This window comes from Pithys albifrons, chromosome 9 (genome assembly GCF_047495875.1).
Source record: "Pithys albifrons albifrons isolate INPA30051 chromosome 9, PitAlb_v1, whole genome shotgun sequence".
NCBI lineage: Eukaryota > Metazoa > Chordata > Aves > Passeriformes > Thamnophilidae > Pithys > Pithys albifrons.
In genome coordinates, this window is record NC_092466.1 from 28,369,525 (window position 1) to 28,392,501 (window position 22,977).

Below are 22,977 nucleotides of genomic sequence, written 5' to 3' on the forward strand. Positions count from 1 at the left end.
CAAGAGCTCTTGCATTAAATGTCTAACAGTTCTGAGATTTACAAACTATAGCAAATTATGAAGATTTCTATGTTCAAAATTCTCCATTTATAATGAATATACATGATATGGACAGCGTGGCTAAAAGTTTGAATCTCACTAATAGAAGACAATAGTGCAATAAGATCAAATTTATGTGCAAGGTTTGAAGTCAAGCACTGAGAAACATTTTGCCTTGCAAAATTACTCTTTAAGTTTCACCTAAAGCTGAAGCTGAAGTGCAGTGCATGAACTTACCTGTTAATACAGCAATGTTGGTAATTTTCAGGATTGAGTGCACCAATGTATGAGGCTGGAGCTGATTTAGCTGCACATACTGAACACTATCCAGCCTCTGAACTTCTCTTCGTGGAATGTCTCTGAAGTGTGGAAATTGGGATGATATGTATGCCAATAAGCCATGGAGAACATCACCCTCCACTACAGGATAAACTTGTATGAAAAAAAGTCAAAGTCACATACTCTTTTTTATGCTTAGAAGTATAAAACTTACTGCTTGGAACATATTTACATGGATAAAAAAAATCTGTTTCAGAATAAATTTAAGGCAAGAAATCCTTGAGATGTGTACAATACTTTGAATTACACCAAACCCAGCAAAGAAATCTTGTTTCTTAGCTTGGTAAGAAGAATATCTGTTCTTGACCATTTACCTCAGATTCTGCCTTAAACAGCTGGCAATAATGAACATCACAAAGACAGTAAGAACAATGCAATTGTGGTGAGACTTCCACTGTATTTTCCCCTTAGTCTCCAAACTTCCATGGCCTGCAACAAATTACTTTCCCTGGATGTATCTACTTACTCTTTAGGTCTCTGAAGTTTTTGCAAAAAACTTAATCCTCATGAAATTTCAGACACCATATGGTCAAGTCCCAGGATAACTCCTCATTCTTAAACTAAACTCAAAGAACTCAGTTCTTCAAAGTTCAGACTGTTGAGTGGTAACCACCAAACTTTACCATAAACATGTCCACATCTTGTCCACAGGTGTTCCTGCCATCCTTTCTATAGTGTTTTTTACCTCTCAGTTGCACATATTTTCATTTTACCCCATGTGTGAGGCATTGCCAACAAAATGGAATACTTCAAATAGTATTTTACTGTGGTTTTCATGGAAATTTAGGCACTATAATCTTACATTCTTCTGCATTGAGAGCTGAGCTGTTCCCCAGATTCAGTAACTGACTGGTAAATGTAGATTGAAGCATGATTTCTCCACACCAAAGATTCTCATACATTATTATATCTGCAAGAAAAAAAGCAACCTTATCAACTCATGTATCAACAATATTGAAGTGTATAACTTTTCCTAAATATAGAACCATTGTACATACAGGTGTGAAAGACAGTTTGAAAGAGATCACTTGGAAACGCAGTGGGGATTTTTTTCTTAATCTATCAACACCATTTACAGTGAGTTAATAAAATTTTCTCATTAGTTTGATGTAATTCTTGAATTCATTAGCTTCCCAGAAGGCACTATTTAAGTGAAGTGGGTGACCATATTAGATAAATTATTATTGTACAAAATTTCAGAATGAGTAGCAAAGTACTAGGCTTAATCAGAAGATTTTTTATGTATTTTGCAATAAGAATGTCTAAGCAGAAAAGAAGAAGCAAAACGTGTCTTAATTTTTTTAAATATCTGCCTTAGAGCACTTGAAGAACTCTTAACAAAAGAAAGAATTGGCAACAAACTGTAGAAGTATTTAAACAATTTTATACTGTGTAACTTTTTTGCATATTGCCAAACCTAAATGGTCAGGTCAGTAATAAGTTCTGGGCCATTCCAGCCCTAAATTAGGGGCAATACTGTTTTTGTAGTATTGCAGTTCCTTACATGAGATGCATTTTCTTAGAGAGAGTTTTGCTCCTGTTAGGTAATAAAGAGTACAAAGGATTTTTTAGGAGGAATCTTCATTATTAGCTGACATGTTATGGAAGAGGTAAACTATAAACAACATTTTATATTTCTGCAGCCTATGTTGGTTACTACTTCACAGCTAGTATCTTAAGATCCTACTGCTACATTACAAAGTCTTTCACAGAGGGAAGAATATTCTCATCTGAACTTCACAACTTTTTGGTTTACCTGCTGGTCCAACAGTAGAGAGTTACAAAGAAGTCTATAAATTCCATAACTAGCACATCTGGTTCATAGTAGCACTTGTACTTTTCAGGAACAACTGTTCTCAGACACTGTACAGAACACCCCTGAGTCCCCACGGCGCTGCTGCAGTGTCAGTGCAGGTGTGTCTGTGGGCAAACCTCTGCAGCACAGTCAGTGTTCCACTGGCAGGAGAACTGAGAATTCAGTGTCATGTTGAATGATGCAAGCGATGCAAGAAAGACACTTAAAATGCTTAGCCATAGTTCCAAATTATTAATTGCTCTACTTTTAACAGGCATTTTAAAGGTCCACATTTTAAAAAGGCAAATAAAAGAATTCTCACCTGTAAGCAGCACAATATCCCCAGGAAACACAGTAAGGGACCAAAACGCAGCACCACGCCACAGCACCACCTTTCTCTCAGTTTCTGACTGGTCAATAACAACAATTGTTGCTACAGGAACTTTACATGAAGATTTTGGTCTGGTCTTTACTTGTATTTCTTTAATATGACAAGGATGTACTACTGTGACCAAAACATTGTACTTTTGATTTTTGCAACAGCAATTCTTAAGTGATGATAGTTTCTTTTGAAGTTTCTTGAACTCTGTCACTTTCTCTTGATGCCCTCTTGACCCAGGGCCAGGGGGAGAAGAATTCAGTTTAGCTCTCTTGGATTCCAGCTGCCTTTTAAATGCTGGGTCAAACAGGTGAAAGGAATCTTCATAATCACGGGGTCTTTTAGAAGAGTTCTTACGAGAAGAATCTACTTGAGAGCACAATATTCCAGACCTCAGGGGTTCAATATGGATTTCATTTCCTGATTGCTCAGGAGGAACATCAGGTTTTTGAAACTTCTCTGTATTTTCCTGAGCACTTCCTTCTTGTTTTGTAGCTTCAAAACAAACACTTTTCCCACCATCCTCAGAACTAAAAAGATCAGGAGAATTTGTATACTCTTTCTCATGTTCATTTTCAGCCACGTAAGTACATGTTCCAACACCAGAATCAAGTTGGAAGTGATCATACTGCCTTTCTTCAGGTTTTTTGCCTGCTTCTGTTTCTGACAGCTGTAGGATTCTTTCCGGCATCTCAGTCCGATCCTGTGCAAGAACAGCCATCTGACTTGAAGCCACAATGCTACGAAATTCAGTATCTGTTGACACTGCAAAGTCCGAACAATCACTTGGTTCCTTTACTTTTGAATTCTGACTTTTTTGGAAACACATATCCAGATATTGACTCAGATGTTTGTGATGATCCCTTCCATGACCTGACTGAAGCCCCACAGAGAGATTTATGTTGATCTGCTTGGTACTGGCAACCAAATCAGAAATGTCACTGCTGTGAACTTCTGAACAGATGGCTTTGCTTTCAGTGAGGTCTGAACAGCAGCCACATGATGGTTTATCTTGTGCAGCTGATTCTGCAAAGTTCTGTGGAAGGTGCTGATTTGCAGCCTGATTTACCTTTCCAGGTGTACATCTACCTTTAGATACCTGACAGTCAGAGTAGCTTTTGGTGTTTTTAGGTGTGCTGGTACAACTTACTGCCACAGGTACAAGAGATGTCAGATATTCCCTTGCTGCCATTACCCTTCCCTGTTCAGACTGCTGAGTGCTTTTACCCCTCTCAGGAGCTGCTGTGACTGTGGAGTTTCCTGCATGGGACACTGAGAGGGCAGCAGCACCTTGGACTTTTTCAGAAAAAAGACCATGTGCATCACACAAATAGCGCAGTTCTCTCCATTTTTCAGCAGTAGGTGGGGAACTACTTTGCTCTAACACCTCCAGTGGGCTTGGAATACTGGGTGCTCCCACAAAAACATGGATTTGAGGTCTTTTTGACATTTCTGACTGCTGTGTAAGTTTGCCTTTAAATACTGTGGTTTGTGCAATAAGCACAATAAGAAATACTAGCAAATACAAAAAAAATGATTTGACTTATTCCTAACAACTTTAAAACTACCTAAAACTCATGGGAATATTTCACAGTTTAAAAACTTTACTACTTAAAGCCTATAAAAATAAATGTACCGAATTTAAAAAGAAAAGGAAGTTATTTTAAAATATTTATTTCTGGTGTCAAACTTGCATAGAAAAATAAATTTACAATACTGCATGTTCCTGATTCTGATATTTGGAAACACATTTAGTGAAGTTAAAATTAATTATTGAGCTATTTATCTTCATTTATTACTGCTAATTAAACAGTCATATGTGAATTCATGATTTAATACTTGATTTTAATTCATGTGAAATAAATGCCTGTAAGAAACTTCACAGCACAGTTAGGAGATAATTTCATTTCCCAGAAACTTACAGCTTCAACTAAATGATTAAAAACAGTAGAGCAATTTAAAGTTTTCTAGAAATGCAATATTTTACACGCTGTTTTGGCATGAAACTACTGTATTAAGTGACTTTTAAGAAACAGAAGCTTTCAGGCTATTATTAATAAATTATAGTTATTTAATAAGGACTAAGAGGTTAGTGAAACTTGTGCAGGTGATTTAGTATTTGCTTTAATTCATTTATGTAGCATCACACTACTTAAGAAGTAGTTTTCCGGCTACTTTAAAATAAGCCCACCTTACACAGCACAAAAGACCTTTTATTTTTTTTTAATTTCTGCTATTTAATTATACATATGATTTTAAAATATGCAGCTCCAGCTACAAGTGTTCATTAAAATGCTGATGCATAGCTACATGTTTTGGGAGTGCTTTTACTAATAGAAGTTGCTGCAACAGGCAATTCTGCAGATGCAAAGAACACCAGAAAAAACTGGAGAGCTAATCCAGCTGTAAAGAGAAGGAAAAGAGCATTGAAATAAATACAGCATTGAAAAATATGCAATTTTTTCATTTAGCACTCGTTAAATTAGCAACCATTTTCTTAACAACCCCACTAGGGGTCAATAAATCTGCACATTCTTAGAGATCACTGTAACAGCAATATACAACCACTAAAATTAGATATGGCAAAATGCAAAGAAACTACAAAACACAGAAATTGCTTTCACTTACTTTTATGCTCATTAAATACAAATGCTTCTTAAAACATCAGAGTATCCAAACTTCTGCAACTGTACATTTAAATTTAGTCTCATAAGAACATAACTTCTAAGAACAATTCTCAAACCTGGGAAAGCTTTCAGTTGTATAAAGAATGGCAATATACAAATAAGCAAAAAGATAATTTACAGTTCAACACTAAAACAATGGATCAGGTCGGGGAAAGACAAAGCAAAGGGACAGTGAGGTTGAACCCCTACAGAAGTTCTATAGATACAAGGCTACCCAATAAACAAGCTCAGTAACAAATCCATGACTAACAGAAAATGTTTTTATTAGTTTAAATGAACCTCAGAACTGTAACCTAACTGATGAGATTAACAAATTTCTTCCATTTAAAAATATCTAAGTCTGCTGGTAACTTTTTCATTTGTGATTCCCTTGGTTACAGCCTTTACAAATGAGCAGCTTTCTTACTTAGCTGAACTAGAGTATAACAATATGAATGTCCCCTAATAAGGAGGTTCAAATGAATAAAGGGTTCAAATAAATTACAGAATACTTAGTCCATGTATGTGCTACAGAAACAAAAGAGGTTGAACTGCAGAATTGTGACACAAGTCCATGACATTTCTAAAGACTTTGCTTGCACAGCAGGCAGAGATAAACCATCAGCCATTTCAGATGGGGTTTGCTCCAGCTGAGCAGCTCTTTCACTTCACTCCCCACCCTCAGCAAAAGCAGAGCACTGACCTGTCACAAGTAGACAAAATCTCATTCCAGTCTTGAGGCAAAAATACCCAGCATTTGGGCATTAAGGTAGAAACCTTCAATTAGGTGAACTAAAATATGTTCAGGACAAAATCATTTGCTTACACTCTCTGACTAAGCTTTTATCAGAGTTTTTAATATTTTCTTATAGGGAAAAACTGAGATTTAACTACATTGTCAATGAGCTCATTGAATACTTTAATTCTTGGTAAGTTCTGAGGATGCTAGAAGGGTAATTTAGTTGCTAAATAGTTAAGGTAATTAGAAGAATATGTTTAGAGGCCAGCTTACAACCTGGAGTTGCAAAGGTTTGTAGTCATAGAAAAAGTTGGTGCTTAAGATGCCATAGTGTAAAGTACTCAGAATTAAAATTAAAAAAACTGTCAAGTGTCCTAGATTACTTTGTGTATAAAATGCAGGAATTCGCATACTGTACTGGATCAAATTTCTGTACTTCATAGCTTAAAGCCAGAAAAGAGTAACAAAGCAAACCTTATAGATAATCATATATTTCATAGGTTAAACTTACTGTTTCAATACTTGAAGTTCAGTATAAAGGAAGATGCCAGAAAGGCACATGTACTTCACTCTGCTTCCAGAGATATCATGTATCATATTTCAGATTTATTCTTCCTATAATCAGAGTTGAACAATTAATTAATCAGTTAAGACTTGAAGAAGAACTACCACTGAACAATCAAAGAATAAGCATCGGGTTTTTAGGTTTGTAATTTTGTCTACTCCCCATATTAAACTCATGGAAAATTCCATTTGTTTTTCTATTCCCAAGCACTACTACACACTATATTTAACCAAAAGAGTTACCAATTTATGACAAAAATGAAATGTAAATGTATCCTAATAACCCCAGACTTTCTTCGCTGTGTATATGTACATATACACTCAAAGTCTCTAGGCAGAATCTGAATTCAACAAAGCCGTTCTTTTGGCATACTTGGAGTCGTCATAAAACCTTTATCCTTGAGACTCAAGTCAATGAATTCTTATATTAAGACAAGATCCTTGTGGCACAAAAAGTTTTAGTTTTAGATTTAAATAAGGAGGAAAAGAGAAAAAATGGGAAGATAAAGATTACAGAAGAATTGGGTTTATTTTGGTATTTGATGGGTTAGTTTTGTCATTTGCTTTAAGCAGTTTTGCTTACACTACAATATTAAGTACTATGAGTGTGAGGATGAGAGCAGAGGAAAAAAAAGTAGATACAAATAAATCTATGTATAAAAATATATCCAGCTAAGGAAGTAAGGGTACATCACAGCATGAGATTAATGAAAGAACAGACTATGAAAAACAAAGGAAGAAATAAGTAGAAGGTTTCTAGAGGTGTTGTTGGGAAGAGGGAAGGCAGCTGCATTCCAGAGCCTCAACAGGACCCACTCTTAGAGGAGAAATACATTGAACACATCCCACTGCTCCTCATTGCCTATGAAGCAGCAATATGCCCACTTGAACATGTATTGAGGCATTTATGAACAGGAAAGAAAAAGATGACTACTGTGTCGCTCACACCTTTTTCCCTTGAAGATTTCATTTTGTGGACCTGGAAGATCTTGGCATAGTCTCACAGTACAGTCTACAGGAGCAAATTCCTATTGCAACTGCAGTAATTAGGACTCAAGTCACAGCAGGCATGACACTACCAAATATAATGGAAAAATTTCTGCTTTTTCTTCAGAAAAACCTCATCTTTTTACATTTACATTTCAAGCCATATATTAAGATCTGTGAATAATATTAAGGAGTACTTTGAAAACTCAATCCTTTCTGGGATTCTATGATTACACCACAGCAATTAAATCTTTATGTTCTTTAATTAATTTTTGTAACTAAAATATAATGTATATTTTCAAAACCTAAAATTCACATTTCTCTTACGATGTTTAAAGCTTAGGAATGGTTAAGTGACCTCTGCCTACTTTCGGGTTCACACAACGAGTCCACTACCAAACCACCCACTTTGGCAATTTTTAAGTGACTTTTTACATCAAAGATACCAAACTCCTTCCTGTACCAGGAATCATCAGTATCTAAAACCATTTAAATCAGAAAGAAAAACTTTGCTATGCTGCTTTAGAATGGAGTTACTATTTTAATGAGCTTTGTTAGTGAAGTACTGTGCCTTGTTTTAAATAAAAAGTTTGAAAGTACAATTCATTACAGATCTTGACAAAATGAGCAAAGAAACTATCAATCCTATTAGCAAAATGTCACTGCTACAAAACAAATCCATTTTATACTGTAGTTAAATTATCTGTGAGCAGTCAGAGGGTTAACTACACCAAAGATAACAGGAGCTAAAGCTCATAAAGATACACCAGAAACCTGAATGCACATATCCATTATATCTGTTAATTATTACACCATTTCCTAATTTGTGGAAAGGTGCTCTATTCCTAATAGCCAATGAAAGCCTAGTTTTTTATCTCTGAAATGGTCAGAGTCTGATTGACGGGTCAATGATCTATTAAAAAACAGTAACTACATCAGCAAGTTTTACATTTGCAAGAACCTGCAACTGAAGTTTAATATACCTATTACAAGGTACATAATGTATTTCCTTCAATCTAAACACTCAGATAAAAATTCCAAATTTAGAGGTTTTCAAAATGAACCATCATTAACAGATGCTTAATCTCTAGTGATTTGCTACACATGGAATAAAACCAAAAACAGCTTTAAAAATCCTCTTCCAATAGTTATTCTAGAAATGTTGTGTGATGCTACTACATACATGACCTTAAAGTACCTCTAAAAAAGCTTAGAAATGTTCTATAATTTTATTCCATATTTCACTATTCACTAATAGTGTTCACTCACCGTGATATTTGCCAAGCATCAGGCCCGGGTAACTTAGGAGGGTGACACGGCTTCAGTTTCCTATCAGTCCTGAATATTGACTGTGATCTAAACCCCTGTTTAGAAAAGTTACATCCAAATAGTTTCATCAAGTCTTTACTTAAACCCTATATACCAAAAGTAAACAACACTAATTCCACGTCCATTTAACAGTTTCTGTATCTGTTACACACTACAGCTTCAGGCGACAAATAAAATTACAGAAATAACAGACAGCAATGCATCAGAAAACAAAGGATTACAGCAATATAATGCAAAAGTGTAATTTATTTTCCCCTCCAGAATTTCCATATATCCCCAACACTAAAGTTTTAGGAGATAAACAGTGTATTCTTTTAACTTGCTGCTTTGATTTGGTACAGCTCGAGGATGAACACCCTAAATGGGAAGCAGTTAATAATGTGAGGCCTAAAAATATGCAAAAAGCAATTATATTGTCCTTTACCTGCTGAAAAGCTATCCCAGTAAGTAAGTAATACATAAAACAGGATATTCTTTAAATTATAAATTTAACTTCTGTGAGGTCTCCCCTCCCTTACTGGCGTATTTGACTTTACACTGCTCCTACATGTAGTATACAAAATTAAAGGATTGATTCATCAACCTTACAACAGAACAAACTGAATTATTCATAGCCATCTCCAGAGCAACAGAAATAGCAAGCAGTGTGCAGTGTAGTAACAGTTTCATACACTTACAAACTGAAACAACTCTGGGATGAAGTGACGAACAACTTTGCCTGCAACTTGTGCAAGAAAATGAAAGATTATCCTTATGCCAACAACTCTTGCTGGCACTGCAGGTGAATCAATTTATCAGCAACAGCACTTACCCACCAAACCAATAGGAAGCTTGGTCCAAATACATACGTACTACAAGGAACCCAATGGAAAATAAAAACTGACAGAAGAAATCAAGCCAAGCAACTCATGTAGAATACAAATTTGCCTCAGCTATAAGAGTGATGGATGCATCATATGGGCTAAAAGCAAAATAATATGTGTAAGTGAATGGCAGCTCAAGGAGATTTAAGTGGATTGCATGAGACCAGGCTAGTGGGACCTAACAAGAAGACAAGAGAACACACGTGTGGGAGAAAGTGCATGGACATATGGGCAGCTGGGGAAATAAACAGCATACATAATTAAAGGTCTTATTTCTGTCATCCTTTGTTCGGTGTTTGTAACAATCACCAAATACCTTTTATCTAAATTTTAGTACAGGCTTTCAGGCAAAGACTTCTTGGTGTATGGAAACACTCTGAGGATCTCTCTCCAGGGCCTGGAAAGGCTCCCCGTGTGCCAAAACCGCTTGGCCCCCCCAAGTGTCACAGCTGCAAAGGAAGGATGTCGGGAGACCAGGACATTTGGTGGCAGGAGAAGCAAAGTTTATTGGACAGCCTTGTTCTTATAACCTCAAGCAGGGAAGGTTCTGGAAGGGTGGGTGGTACAAAGCCTCCTATTGGTCCGGGGCATGCAAATAGGGGATTGAAAAGGGACCAATAGGGTGAGGGGGTGGAGTATTATAACAGCCAATGGGGGAACAGTGATAAGAACCCATCAGTGAACCGGGATAACAACCAATAAGGATACATAACTCCAGCCAATAGGAAGAAATGGTGGGAAAGAGACCCTAAGGGATTATGAGAAGATGAAACTTGAATAGGGGATGACTAAGGGAAAATACAATAGGGAAGACATGTTTGTGATGCACCTTTTATTATATGGCTGAGGTACCAATATAAGGGGCATTAGAGTTTGTGCTACTGCGGACCTTGTGCAAAACATTGATATTGGGAACCTGGGGACTTGTAAAGTCCTCATCGACCCAGAACGTGTAATATTCCTGCCATTTTATAAAACCTGAGTCTTCTCCCATAAAGACTGTAGTCCTACCTGTAACTGACAAGTTTAACCAAAAGTAATTTTACACCAACATATATGGCCAGACTTCGCAAACAAAGATTTGGGAAGGGCTCTCCCCACGTGCCCTTCCAGCCTGCACAGTGAATTTTTTAGGTGAGGCACAGCATGCACAGAACTGGCCCCACCGTTTAAGTCCTGAGGTCCATTTGCCACGGCTGAGCGAGCTTGGACAGTGACAGTGAAGTCCTTGGGACTGTCACAGCACCCGGTACTGACCAGGGCTGACCCTGCTGAGCATCCGAGATCTGACAGGATGGGATGGCAGGGAGGTTTGAACTGCCAGATGGTCCCCACTGAGACTCAAACTCAGGTCCCTGGGATTCAGAGTCCAGAGTGCTCTCCTTTATGCCACAGGACCGCCAAGATGGTTATTTGATGTTAATACCATCATGTTTCTGGAATACTGAGCACAGAGACTGCTGTCAACCAGACATGGCATTAGAGCAAGAATCCTGCCAGTCAGTATCAAAACTTATGAAAATCATAAACCTTTATTTGCCTACAGCAGTATCAGTAATGAGCATAAAGTTACTTCTAAATAAGGTACTTGGGTTATTACCGACCATGAAATAATTTCTATTAGTACTTATTATTTATGACAAATAGCAGCAATATTAATCCATTCAGTATTTAGTTCCTCTCCTGGGCTATTACCAGAGGACTACAATACCATTTGGCCTCAAGATAGGTCCAGCTGGTTTCCAAATATATAAAACCTCTATTTAGCAATATGTAGCCATAAAACAGGAGGTATCCACATTTTTTTCCTTAACTGCAGCACTTTTAGTAACACCTATGATTTAGGCATTGCAATAGGAACCCTCCTAAATACTCCTGCTGTGGCAGGAGATAATTTTCACCAAAAAATAGTGTTCTGAGAAGTTCCACAGCCTGACACTGTTAAAAAGGTTAAATCAAAATACTGAGTAAGATGCAGGAAATATCAAGTTGTTCTTCATAATTATTACTGAACTATTAAAATAAAAAAGAAGGCAAGTAATCTAATGGCATTGCTATTGCTAACATTTAGTATGTACCTACCTCCCTGCAGGCTCAAAGCCTGTGGTTTCTGAAGTTGTGCTCTAAAAGGAAAATACTTCCCTTGGTCTGAAACAAGGACATTTCTTCTGTAAATACAAGCTTGGAACTTATGGAAGCACCTACTAAGCAGTTGCACAGCCATTTTACTTTAAAAAGACTATTTTTTCAACTTAAATGATGCAAAAATCTGAGCATTGATAATACACTTTCAATTCAGCTACCAAGATGGTCTTCAATGTGTTGAAAATTGGAGTAAAGGTACTAGGCTTTTGTGATTAACTCTATAATTCTTTCCTCACTGCCTTTGTGCCTTTTGAGATGGCCTTTAGAGTAAATGCTATGTATTGATTTTTGTTTTGCAATCATAAAAACATATCATTAAGGAGATATGAGCATACAGTGGCTGTTACAAACAAAAGAAGTTAAAAGTTCTAAAGAACACTGACCTTTTGAATAGGAAAGAAAGATAAAGGTAAAAGGTCAAAGATACACAGAAGTGTCGTGCACGTTTTGTTGAAGAACACTCCTTCCCCAAACCCTTATTTATGATAACTATTTAAACAATTAAACTGCTGTATCTTCTGTCAAGAAGGATACTCTTCTGGTATTTCAGTATATTCGAAAACCTCACAATATTAGAATGGTATCACTGTGGCTTTTTTAAGCCTGCAGAAAATTATCCACAAGTATAATTACTGATGAAAATCTGTGTTAGGACTGAATCCTTCTGATAAACTGAGGCTGATAAAACAATACAGGACCTAAGACAAAATCAAGGCAACTGGTCAAACAAACATGACCATAGCAGCCCTATTTCCATCTGATTAACTGTCTGTAGACTTATTAGTATCAGAAGATAAAAAAAAATATATCAGGCTAGCATCACCTTTTATTTTCTTCCTCTAAGAGTCTCTCCTGTTTTCTTAAATTGAATTTTTTGACCAATGAGGAAAACAGAACTTTTTTTCTAAACTGAGTAACCATTCATTGGGCTTTGATTGAATGGTTTTCTGTAAAATCTACTTCCAGAACAGCAAGTGTCTTTCAGCTTGACTTAGAACATAAATGCCAGAACACCACTATGATATTGTGCAACAGGCATTGTAATAATAACCAAGAACATCTTCCTGCACAAATCCAGTGTATTTTCAACCAAAAGGATTCTTATTTAGGTGAGGTGGTATTTCCCACTATGAATGTTTTTAGAATCCACCTTCCACAACAACTGCATATATGACTGGGATTATCTGTTTACAGCACATGCTTAGAGCCATAACCAAAGGCTGCTCTCAGAATTGCAGCTGCTTCAGTGGTTTGGGAAAGAGAATTTATTCCCCCATATTTTATGTGGTTTCCATGCCATGGCAGAAAAAATAAATTCTTAAAACACCAAGACACCACTTATATTTTCTAATCTTTACAAAAGCCTCACTCAAAAAGATGAAGTTTTATAACAAAAAATTCTAATGCTGACTGCACGTTCCTAGACAAAAATGGGATATCATCAATGTTTTGGACAACAGCCATAGGTAGGACTGTGCTTGTGCTTTTGTACTGTGGGAGATACGGTGTTGAAGAGGTATCCTTCATAAGTTTACTGACCTATCCCATGTAAATTATCTACCAGTGTTAGGAAAATGCCTTTCCCTTTCCACCACAAGTGGGAATGTTAGCAGGAGACTTTAACAGAAGCTGCACTTCCTCTCACATTTAAGACAAGTGGGTTACTTTTCACTTCAACAACACAAAACACTTCAAGTTCACTGACTGTTAACTATAAGACCCAGCAACCCAGTCAAAGAAGTCACAGTGGAGCACACAAGTCATCACCGTATCAAGACACGTTGCAAGGCTGTTCAAAACTACAGACTACACCAGGAGGACCAGAAGAAGCTGGATGGCATACAAGCCAACAAGATACCTTTAGACCAACAGCTCAATTAGGACTTAATTTACCTCATCACTACTTATACAGGATCCCTCCAGAAGGGCAAACATTTAACCTTCCTCCAAACAGAAACAGCAGCAAGTACTTTTTGTTAGGACTGATCCTATGGCATCAGACCTCTTCTCTCTCTCCCCACCCAAGGCACACTGTGCACATTTTATCTGTTCCTGTGGTATGCAGCTACATCCTTTATGTGCATCATTAGTGTATTTCTGTGAGGTTCAAAGTAACTGACAATCTGATTACTAAACAGCTGATCTCAATACTTTCACATCTCAGGAAGATGAAGTGATGTGGCTTTACATACCATTTCTATAAATCCAAACACTTCTATAAATCCAAAGTCTCAAAAGTTCGTAACATGCTTCTGATGTGAGAATTGTAATTTAAACAAAAGCCTTGACAGATACCAACTACATGACAGTACTGACTTTTATATTCAAATATAGAATTTCTGTTCTTGAAAAGACAAGGCAATTTTGAGATTATTTTAGTATTTCTCTATTGCACATACTCCAGGAATACATTTCAGCCTTAACTGAAAAAAATATGCTCTGCTATCTAGAAGGTAAGGTTTAAGATTTTGTAAGAGATCAAGCTCCCTTAAGGAAATTTAACCTTCAGACCTGGGCCAAACTGTCTCTGTACACTGGTCAACAGCATTACAAAGATCACAGATGGTTCACTGCACACACTTGCTCCTTATTGTGGCTACAGAAGCAACATACCTACCAACTTCTTCATAGAACTGCAGGAACATCAGCCAAGCAAATGCTCTTTCACAGGTATTGCAGCTAAGGAGTTAAGTTGTTAATTTACCAGGGCACTGCAGAAAACCAAGAAAAAAAAATCAGAGTATCTTAAAGTGCATGAGAATTACAGCAAATCCTCTGAAAACAGAAAGAACATTTTCAAGTCTTTTGGCATTTACCTAGGAAAAAAATAAGATATGATACCTATAGAAAATTAGCATTAGCTTTTTAATATATAAGCCTTTACATTTCAATGGCTTAGATAGATGTTAGTTTAGCAAACAGGTTAAGCTTTAACAGGGAACAGGTGACACTGAGTAACTATCAACACAGCTGACTGAGCCAAAGGTGCCTTTTAGATGCAAATTTCCTTATTTGAGAGAGGTAACTTTTCCCTCAGACTTGAAGGCAGCAGTGCACTTAGACTAGTTATTAAAAGTAATTTGACTGATTATATTTCAACAAAACTGTAGAATCACAATTTCTATCCTACTATGCCCAGAAAAGTTCAAGGGAATCATCACAACTGAACAAAATATTAATAAAGTGCATTAATTCAATACCAGAAACATTCATTTATATGGTCTGTACCCTTTTTCATGGTAATTCAGCAGTCTGAAAACACCTCAAGCAAAATGAAAAAACTCAAGGTACAGTGTAACAAGTCATCTTGGGTCTCCCTCTGCTGTTCTAAGTCACAACGCATAGAGCAGTGCACAGCAGCGTAACCACTGACAAACACCTTCTTGTACCTACATTCTCAGGAAAGGAACATAATTTTCCTGTTTTTGTCAGAGGCAATAGCTCACTTATTATCTGTACTGTGCTATTACAACCATTGCTGTGTACCTTCACTCAGTGGCCTTTAATTCAAACACTTTTACCAGTGCTTTTATTACTTGCAGTACTGCATAGTCCTCCCCACTCTAACTCGTCCATCCTGTGCTGTGGGAGGAAGCTCAGCCGAGTACATGTACTCTTAACGTGTTCACACACCAGCAGCCCACTTGGAGGAAAGCACCTTTCTTCAGAGAGAGGCTGGTACTCCACATGATCAGTCTTACCACCCAACTATATTGACAGAACCAACCATACAAAAATGTCCAGGAACCATAATATTTCGAATTGTGTATCTTTCAAAGCTCCTAAAGCATGAAGAAGTAAGGATGGAAACTAAAGAGGTTTATCTATTTACCTATTTGTCTTCATGCAGAAGCTGCTCCAAGATTAAGTAAAACTACAAATTGCTTCTTTCTGTAATATAATGGAGAAAGAGTAGAGATTTAAGAAGTGGCAATCTCGTAGTGAATACCTTGTGTACTGAAACTGTAATTGTGTTTGCAAATCTGATTTTTTTCTGTTGCAAATTCTATACCTGATCTTTACTAGAAGAGAAACAATAGGACTAATAGTGTACACAATGCCAATGTGCTATTAGTACACCAACATAATTTCTACCACACACCCCTGTGAACTGCCATACAAAGCTAAAATCACAGTAGTCTTCAAAATATTTTCAAAAACACAAGTGTGAAGTTTTCATATAGAACAGAAGGAGCATGGTGCTAATAACACCTAAGTCATGGGTTCGATCCCTGTATGGGTCATTCATGTTAAGAGTTGGACTCCATGATCCTTGGGGGTCCCTTCCAACGCAGAATATTCCCTGAAATCCCTGAAATCTTTTACAGAAGAGTTCTGTTTAATACTCCAATACACAAATGCGTTTGATACTAAAGTAGCTCTGACTACTGTCTTGTAACCTGGACCTGTTTGATGTCAACTGACATACTTTACACAAAGTCTCACTATGTGAGACTCATGACTTCAGTGCCATGGACACACATGTGAATTTTGCATTCTGTAAAAACATGAAAGAGGAAACTTAAGGGCAAAATAAATTATGATTAATGCAGAGAGGTGAAGAAACACAGGGAACTTGGCATATTTTCCACATCAAAGTACTCTATGTATTCAGCTAATGATTTGAGTAACTCCAGATTTTACTTGCTTGTGTCAGGAAGTACACAAAATATAAATAATCAGCTATTGTAGTATGAAGTATATGACAGGAAATGAGTAAATAAATATTGGGTTTGTCCTTCCCATAGATTTCACATTAAAACCTATTTATAAGATCTTAACTTGAAAAGATTTTAAAATTATCAGATAAAGCAGAAAAACCAAAAAGCTGTAAAGCAGTGTCCATTTAAGTTGCATTCCTCATTAAAAAAGGCAAATAAAAAGGAGGGAAGAGGTAACATCATAAGAATTATTGTGTAGTTTTTAATTCCTTTACACCTTATGATGTTACTTGAAGCTCCTTTCTCAATATGGCAAACAAGTAAATGTTACCTTACAAGCTCTCAAGGAAGTTAAAATTCTAATCCCAAATGGGAACTAACTCTCAAGTACCTTTACCCATACTTATCCCTTTAACTTGGGAAACAGCATTTAGAAAACAAGTAGTTACATTTTATATCCAGGTAATTTTAAAGGCCTGATCCTGAAAGTTATTCTATGCAGTTCCATTCTCCAAGTACCCCTGAAATAACACACTAATTAGTGGGCATCTCAGTTTGCCTCTGAGCACGTGAACATGGAGAGAGGGGCTGTCCATTCGTAGTATTCTGTAGTGATGAGCAATGCAAACCCACTTGCACTGTACTCCTGTACAGAATTGCACTGTTATGCAAAGTTTTCCTTCTCCAGACACAGCCCAGCTTCTTAAGACTATAAACATAAAAAAATGAAAGTCCATTAAAAACTGTCATGACTCACATTTATCTTCCAAAAAAGAGAACTTCACTCTTGCAGCCAACATCAGTGGTTTAGAAAGAGTTGGTAAACCCTACCTGAATAGGTCAAACCCCATTCTTTCAAATTCTCAATTGCTCATCTTACATAAATCAAAATACAGTTTGGTGGGGACTGAAGCTGTTCCAATTTATAGTTATCTAGGGTTTTCCCCATTATATTAGACTTCCAGTCTAATTCCAGGCTCCACAATAGAAATCTGCCACCACACTTTACATAAGTAACAGGACTTGTGACACTTCAAGAGAAGTGATTTCTCAGCTCAAGAACTACATGTCAAGAGCAGAACTATTGGAAGAAAGCTTGTCATTGGTCTTCAGGATTAATACTGCTTTACAAGAATCAATGCAATGAAAGGTTTGATCTTGAGCTATTCCCCAGCCTCCTACAGATCAGTCAAGTGCAATGTCAGTCCCAACAAGTCAATTAGAACTGGCAGTCCATGCAGTTACAGATCAGATAAAGTCACCTTGGCTATCTCATCTCAGTTTTATGTTCTTTTATGATCCAGGGTGGGAAAGTAGAAAAAAAAAACCAACAAAACCACAACAACAAAACCAAGTGTGGGGAAAGCTCAAGAACCTACGCGGCTTTAAACAAGTTGATCGGACATTCTCAGCAAAACACCACAATCATATCTGAACTGGCACATTCCCAAAGAACTCGTGCCAACCCCAGTATTTATTTCTTTTGTTTGTTGAGTAATTCCACCTTACTTGGCATTTTAGAAATTTTTATAACCAAATGCAGTCACAGGTCAAGTTATATTACCCACCCTTCCCCTGCCATTATCCAATTTGCAGAATAAAGACTTGCTCAATGGCTCATTTCTTTTCAGTATGAAAATACTTGAAATTTAATCTGCTGGCAAAACACGTATGTAACACATTTGACAATAATTCCTTTTATCCAAACAAACACATTGAAGTAGCTTATGGATGCAGCTACAGATATCGTTTGTGATTTCATGAGACCTTCTGCTCGTTTCTCTAACAATCATTTCTATGGATTCTTTTAATCAACAGAACCTGGAAAAGCCTACAAAACTTCTGTTTTCCATCATCTTCAACATAAAATGAATCAACTGTAGTTTCCCTGGAGCTCACTGGTTTTGTTCCTGAGGAAAATGAGTAAATTGAGTATGCTCTGATAAAGGATAAACATTCAAGACAACAGGAATTTCACTTATCGCTTTGGAAAATAATCTAAGACACTCCTGTATATCTTGTGAAAACCCAAGTCTGGCAGGAAAGAAAAACTGTATTAGTCTACTAGAAAAGCAAATTCCAGGACTTTCTCCTTATGAATAAATACTGACCATGGCCTGTAATTTCTGGCCTATATTCATTCAGATATGAAGACCATATAAGTTTGCACAATCAGCTTGTTTTCAAACAATTCTTTATGTATTTGTCCTTCCCATACTTTTAAGAAATGAGGAATAAATTATCATCATCATATTTTTCTCATGGGAACTGAGGCAATGGAAAGTTAAGTAGATTACTTTGGCTTGCACAATAAATTGAAAAAAATATAGAACTGATTGAATCTTACATACTCATACCTTAAACATTGCATTGTCATTCCTCTGTGCATAATCCTTCCCCTTTTTGGTATGTCAGAAAAATACCCTTTTCACCTCAACTTCACAGTTTACCTATGGAGATTTTAACATTCATCATCCTTGGTTATCCTGTTTCTGTATCTGCAGTTTTCTCTCTTCCCACAAGATTTATTGTCCTCCTCTGCTCTTATTCCTTACTTTAGGTCTCAGTGCTGACTTACACCAGCACAAAATAATCAAATGATTCAAAGTTGCGATTAACACAGGGCATCCGATGTTACTTTTTTCTGTTTAGTTCTTGAACCTTATACACTATTTGAAAGAGGTTCTCTCTTACCTTATATACTGTGCAGAACACACCCACACACACAGTCAAGCCTAAATTTTCAAAATGTTACAAATTACTTTAAGTCCTGAGGCAGTGAGGTATATTCTCTTATGACGTTAGAACTCACTCTGGGAGACAAAAGATGAGTACGATGTTTTGTCAAATAACAGACCTTTTTTTCCTTTTAGTTAACAGGTCCATTAATTTCTTTGACTTAAAATAACCTTCACTGAATTAGCGGTGTAATAAACAAGAATAAATTACACCTAAAACTAAATAACATTAATGAACTTGCACTACGAGTCTGGGTTCACTGGTAGGTGAGGCATTAAGTATATTGGGAGAACAGAACAGTGAAGGAGACTTACTTTCTTCCTCCTTCGCCTCTTACTTTCCTGAGGTTTTTGTCACATGATGAAGCAGCTCAGTTTCCGCTTATATTGCCCAGTGTTACATTTATTTATGTAACTGACACAGTGGATAATGTAGCCTGTAAACCTGGGATGAACATAAAGCATCCTCTACTCAAGAAAGTTGATCTCTAATGATAACTGAACAATCTAAAAGCACACATTATTTAGACTGCCAGTTAGTGTTCTTTTACTAAATTAAAGAAAAACACCTGGCTTATCTGAAAACTGGTAAGACAAAAGAAACCATGATAAGCTTTTACAAATTGCACGGTGATCTTAACTCATTTAGTCAGAAGACCACAATTTACCAGTCCTCCTGCAATCAGAAAATCTTCTCCCAATGCTATGCAGAGACTCTACCTTAGCAGTATTTCAAAAAAGCTTACCTTCAACCAACTGACTTTCAAAGGAAAAACCAGAAGCGATAAAGTAGAACAGATAAATTAGACATTATCTTGCCAGCATTGACAAGAACTGACCATAAATAGTAATCAAGAAAAACTTCAGCAGCACAAAACCTTCAGCTTGTTAGCTAAAAGAAATGTTTATCGACCTGGGATTCTAAGGTGGTACTGGGGGTTTACAGCAGCAGTTGCAAAATGTTCTCATGTCATCCCTGATGTCGGTCCATCCCAGCCTGACTCCTTAAGGTGCTCCCACACCAGCACCAAGTACCAGAGACAGCCACAAACTGCCTCCAGAAGACATTCCAGGATACACAGATTTTGTCTGTGCACCTTTTGCCACAATGCCATAAACTGACACTAATGTCTGGCACTGCATGGCTACACATCTAACAGGACTGACATATGGGCACCTAAACACCACATGTAACATGATTTACACAGGACATTATTAATAAACCAAGCCACTTATCTAGAAGACAGAACAAAAAGATAGGAAAAAAAGTTTAACTTCTTCTAAATTTAGTGGCTTCAAAAATTTTTCAAGTGTGCCCAAGATGGAACAATTTAATTAAAATCAATTATTTCTTATCCTAACCTATTCTGAGATTCTGACCTATTCTGAGATTTCTCTGGAATGAGCAACGCAACAGAGATTTTTTGTGCTGGATCTCAACATCCAGTGGGCACCATGAACAATCTTGACGTCTGCGAAAGATAACTAAGAAAAGATATCACATATACATTTTTATATCCAGTGTAACCAGTGATTTTTTTTTTTTAGTAAATCCGTAATGTTTTAAAAAATACCAGCCAGGGTACTACTCCTGGACTTTCCTGATAAACAATGCCCTTTTCAATAGTACTAGCAAACTTAAGTGGCAATTCTTAATTCTTTGTATCTGGGCTTATCCCCAACATATTTCACAAAGGATTAAGTATTCAAACAGATTTTAACAGTATTGATTTCCATAACCACTCTTTCAAAGTGAAAAAGGTTAAAGTTGATTTTTAATAGGAATACAAACAAAAGCACTACAGGGGAAGTATTCTCTACTTCATAAGAACTTTAATGTTTGTTATTTAAACAATGCAGACTACATTTATGTCAACAACTTCTAATTGTCAATTGAGTATTAACACAAGAAAAAACTGGTTTGCAGTCTCTGGTGCTGTGATTCCAGGCTGGTAAGATCCTGGGTGTGATATTCAGCCCGACAGCCAAGGACACCAAGAGTTGTAAAAACCATCCATTCCAACTGCAAACATTACTTTGAAACAATTCTTAGTCGTTCCTGGCAAATCCCTTCATACTATCTCTTGTTTGCTGTGTTGAATGGAATAGACAGCAACTTTCTAAAAAACAATTTCCAGGAAATAAACTGATTAAAGTACTTTCTTTCCCTCCTAACCTATCAAGGGGAACAAAGCTGGCATGCTCACAGTGCATCTGTGCAAGTTTTTATGCCTGTGTATCTGTAACTTTCCCATTATTAGCTTTTTCATCAGCTGATTTCAAACATTTAACAGCTAGACAGGAATCTCAAATATATTGGGCTTTGGTAACTATATCACACCCTCTTTTGTCTTTTAGATTAGAAATGAGGAACTACCAAGCAAAAGCTAAAGATGATTCCACAATGACACAAAACAGCTACTTGAAGAGATTCTCGCACATAAAGGAACTGAGAAAGGAAAAGACTTCACACACTTACAAAAGCCTCTATTACCTCATGAAGGGCCATGTTGATGGAAAGGTCATTAAAATCAGATTAATTTCTAACTGACTTCAGTAAGCTTTGGGTCTGATCTGCCGAGATCCGGAGAAAGTTACTTTCTGTCCTACCCACTTGAAAACCAGAAATGGCATTATAGGAAATAAGTGTTATTAAAAAGCATACTTAGTATTTATTATCTGGTAATACTTATTAGCAATAAATTGACAGTAAGCATATCAAAACATGGCACTGAGAATTTCTGCATGTCTATAGACTGTCTCAGCAAGAGATGAGGACATTATCTCCTGTATACATGGAGAGCTTTTTATATCTGTCCTGTCACAGAGCTGAAGTAACCAGTTGGCAACATCAGTCATCATGCACAGCAACTATATAAACAGATGAAGACAGAAGGTCTTTAAAGCTCATAACCACAAGTACCACCACTTTTCATGGCAATCAAAAATACTTACTCGTGAGGTAGTTAGCAGAATTTATTCAGTATTTTGATGGATGCAGCACAATTACTATCATGTTAAAAGCTCAGAAAACTGCTCTCTGACACTTGCTCTGAAACACCAGGAGATCCGTCCACTTACTGAGGGTTTTTCAAGAACCTTTCACTGAGAGAATTAGGAATCCTTGTCAAATTCACATTCTGGATAACAGGCTAATGAATCCACTGCATGGATTTTGAAATAAGAATGGTATCTTGTTGTAGAAGTACTGGAAAAGTAAAAAAAATCTTATGATTGACTAAATACATCTAAATGTAATTTTGCTCAGCTACAAATTATTTTTGTAGCAATTCCTCTAGTAGAAATCCAGACTCATTTTAGCCTAGACCCTCCCAGAGTAAACCTAAGAACTTCCTACCTTACTTGTACAATTACGAGTTTCACTCCCTACTTTTACAGCACTATAGACAAATAAAAAAGTTACAATAAATATGAAGATGTTAGCAGCTTATACTTGGTCAGTTTAATGCAAAATAAAACATAAAAATGTTAAATAATCAGACCACAGATACCTAAGCACCTCATTAATAACAGAAAATACTGAAATGTTTCAAGTCTTTACCTCAACGGGAAGTAATCTGAATATCTCTTCTCCAATTTTGTAGTATTACAGAAAGCACATCTCAAATCTGCAGCATGTGCAAATGTAACTTCTGCAGTCTGCCTGGAAAACCACTAAATTCAGGTTCTTTTTTCCCAAGGTAAAGGAAGCAAATGAATAAAACCTGCAACT

General features: G+C 36.7%; 1 protein-coding gene across 10 annotated transcripts in view; it reads right to left on the reverse strand.

The window, feature by feature from the left end:
* Window positions 1-22,977, reverse strand: part of SHLD2 (shieldin complex subunit 2) — a 32,296-nt gene that overhangs the window by 4,854 nt on the left and 4,465 nt on the right. For 3 of the 10 annotated variants that reach the window (XM_071563125.1, XM_071563130.1, XM_071563135.1), the window contains 7 exons: window positions 15,678-15,736; window positions 14,459-14,556; window positions 8,778-8,872; window positions 6,469-6,572; window positions 2,496-4,955; window positions 1,181-1,288; window positions 277-471 (listed from right to left, as the gene is read on the reverse strand). In XM_071563125.1, coding sequence (XP_071419226.1) covers window positions 277-471; window positions 1,181-1,288; window positions 2,496-4,002 — 1,810 coding nt within the window. In that variant the 5' untranslated portion in view covers window positions 4,003-4,955; window positions 6,469-6,572; window positions 8,778-8,872; window positions 14,459-14,556; window positions 15,678-15,736. Of the gene's footprint in view, window positions 1-276; window positions 472-1,180; window positions 1,289-2,495; window positions 4,956-6,468; window positions 6,573-8,777; window positions 8,873-14,458; window positions 14,557-15,677; window positions 15,737-22,199; window positions 22,265-22,977 lie in introns of those variants that run through there. The other 7 variants (XM_071563131.1, XM_071563126.1, XM_071563134.1 and 4 more) reach the window with 7 other exon arrangements.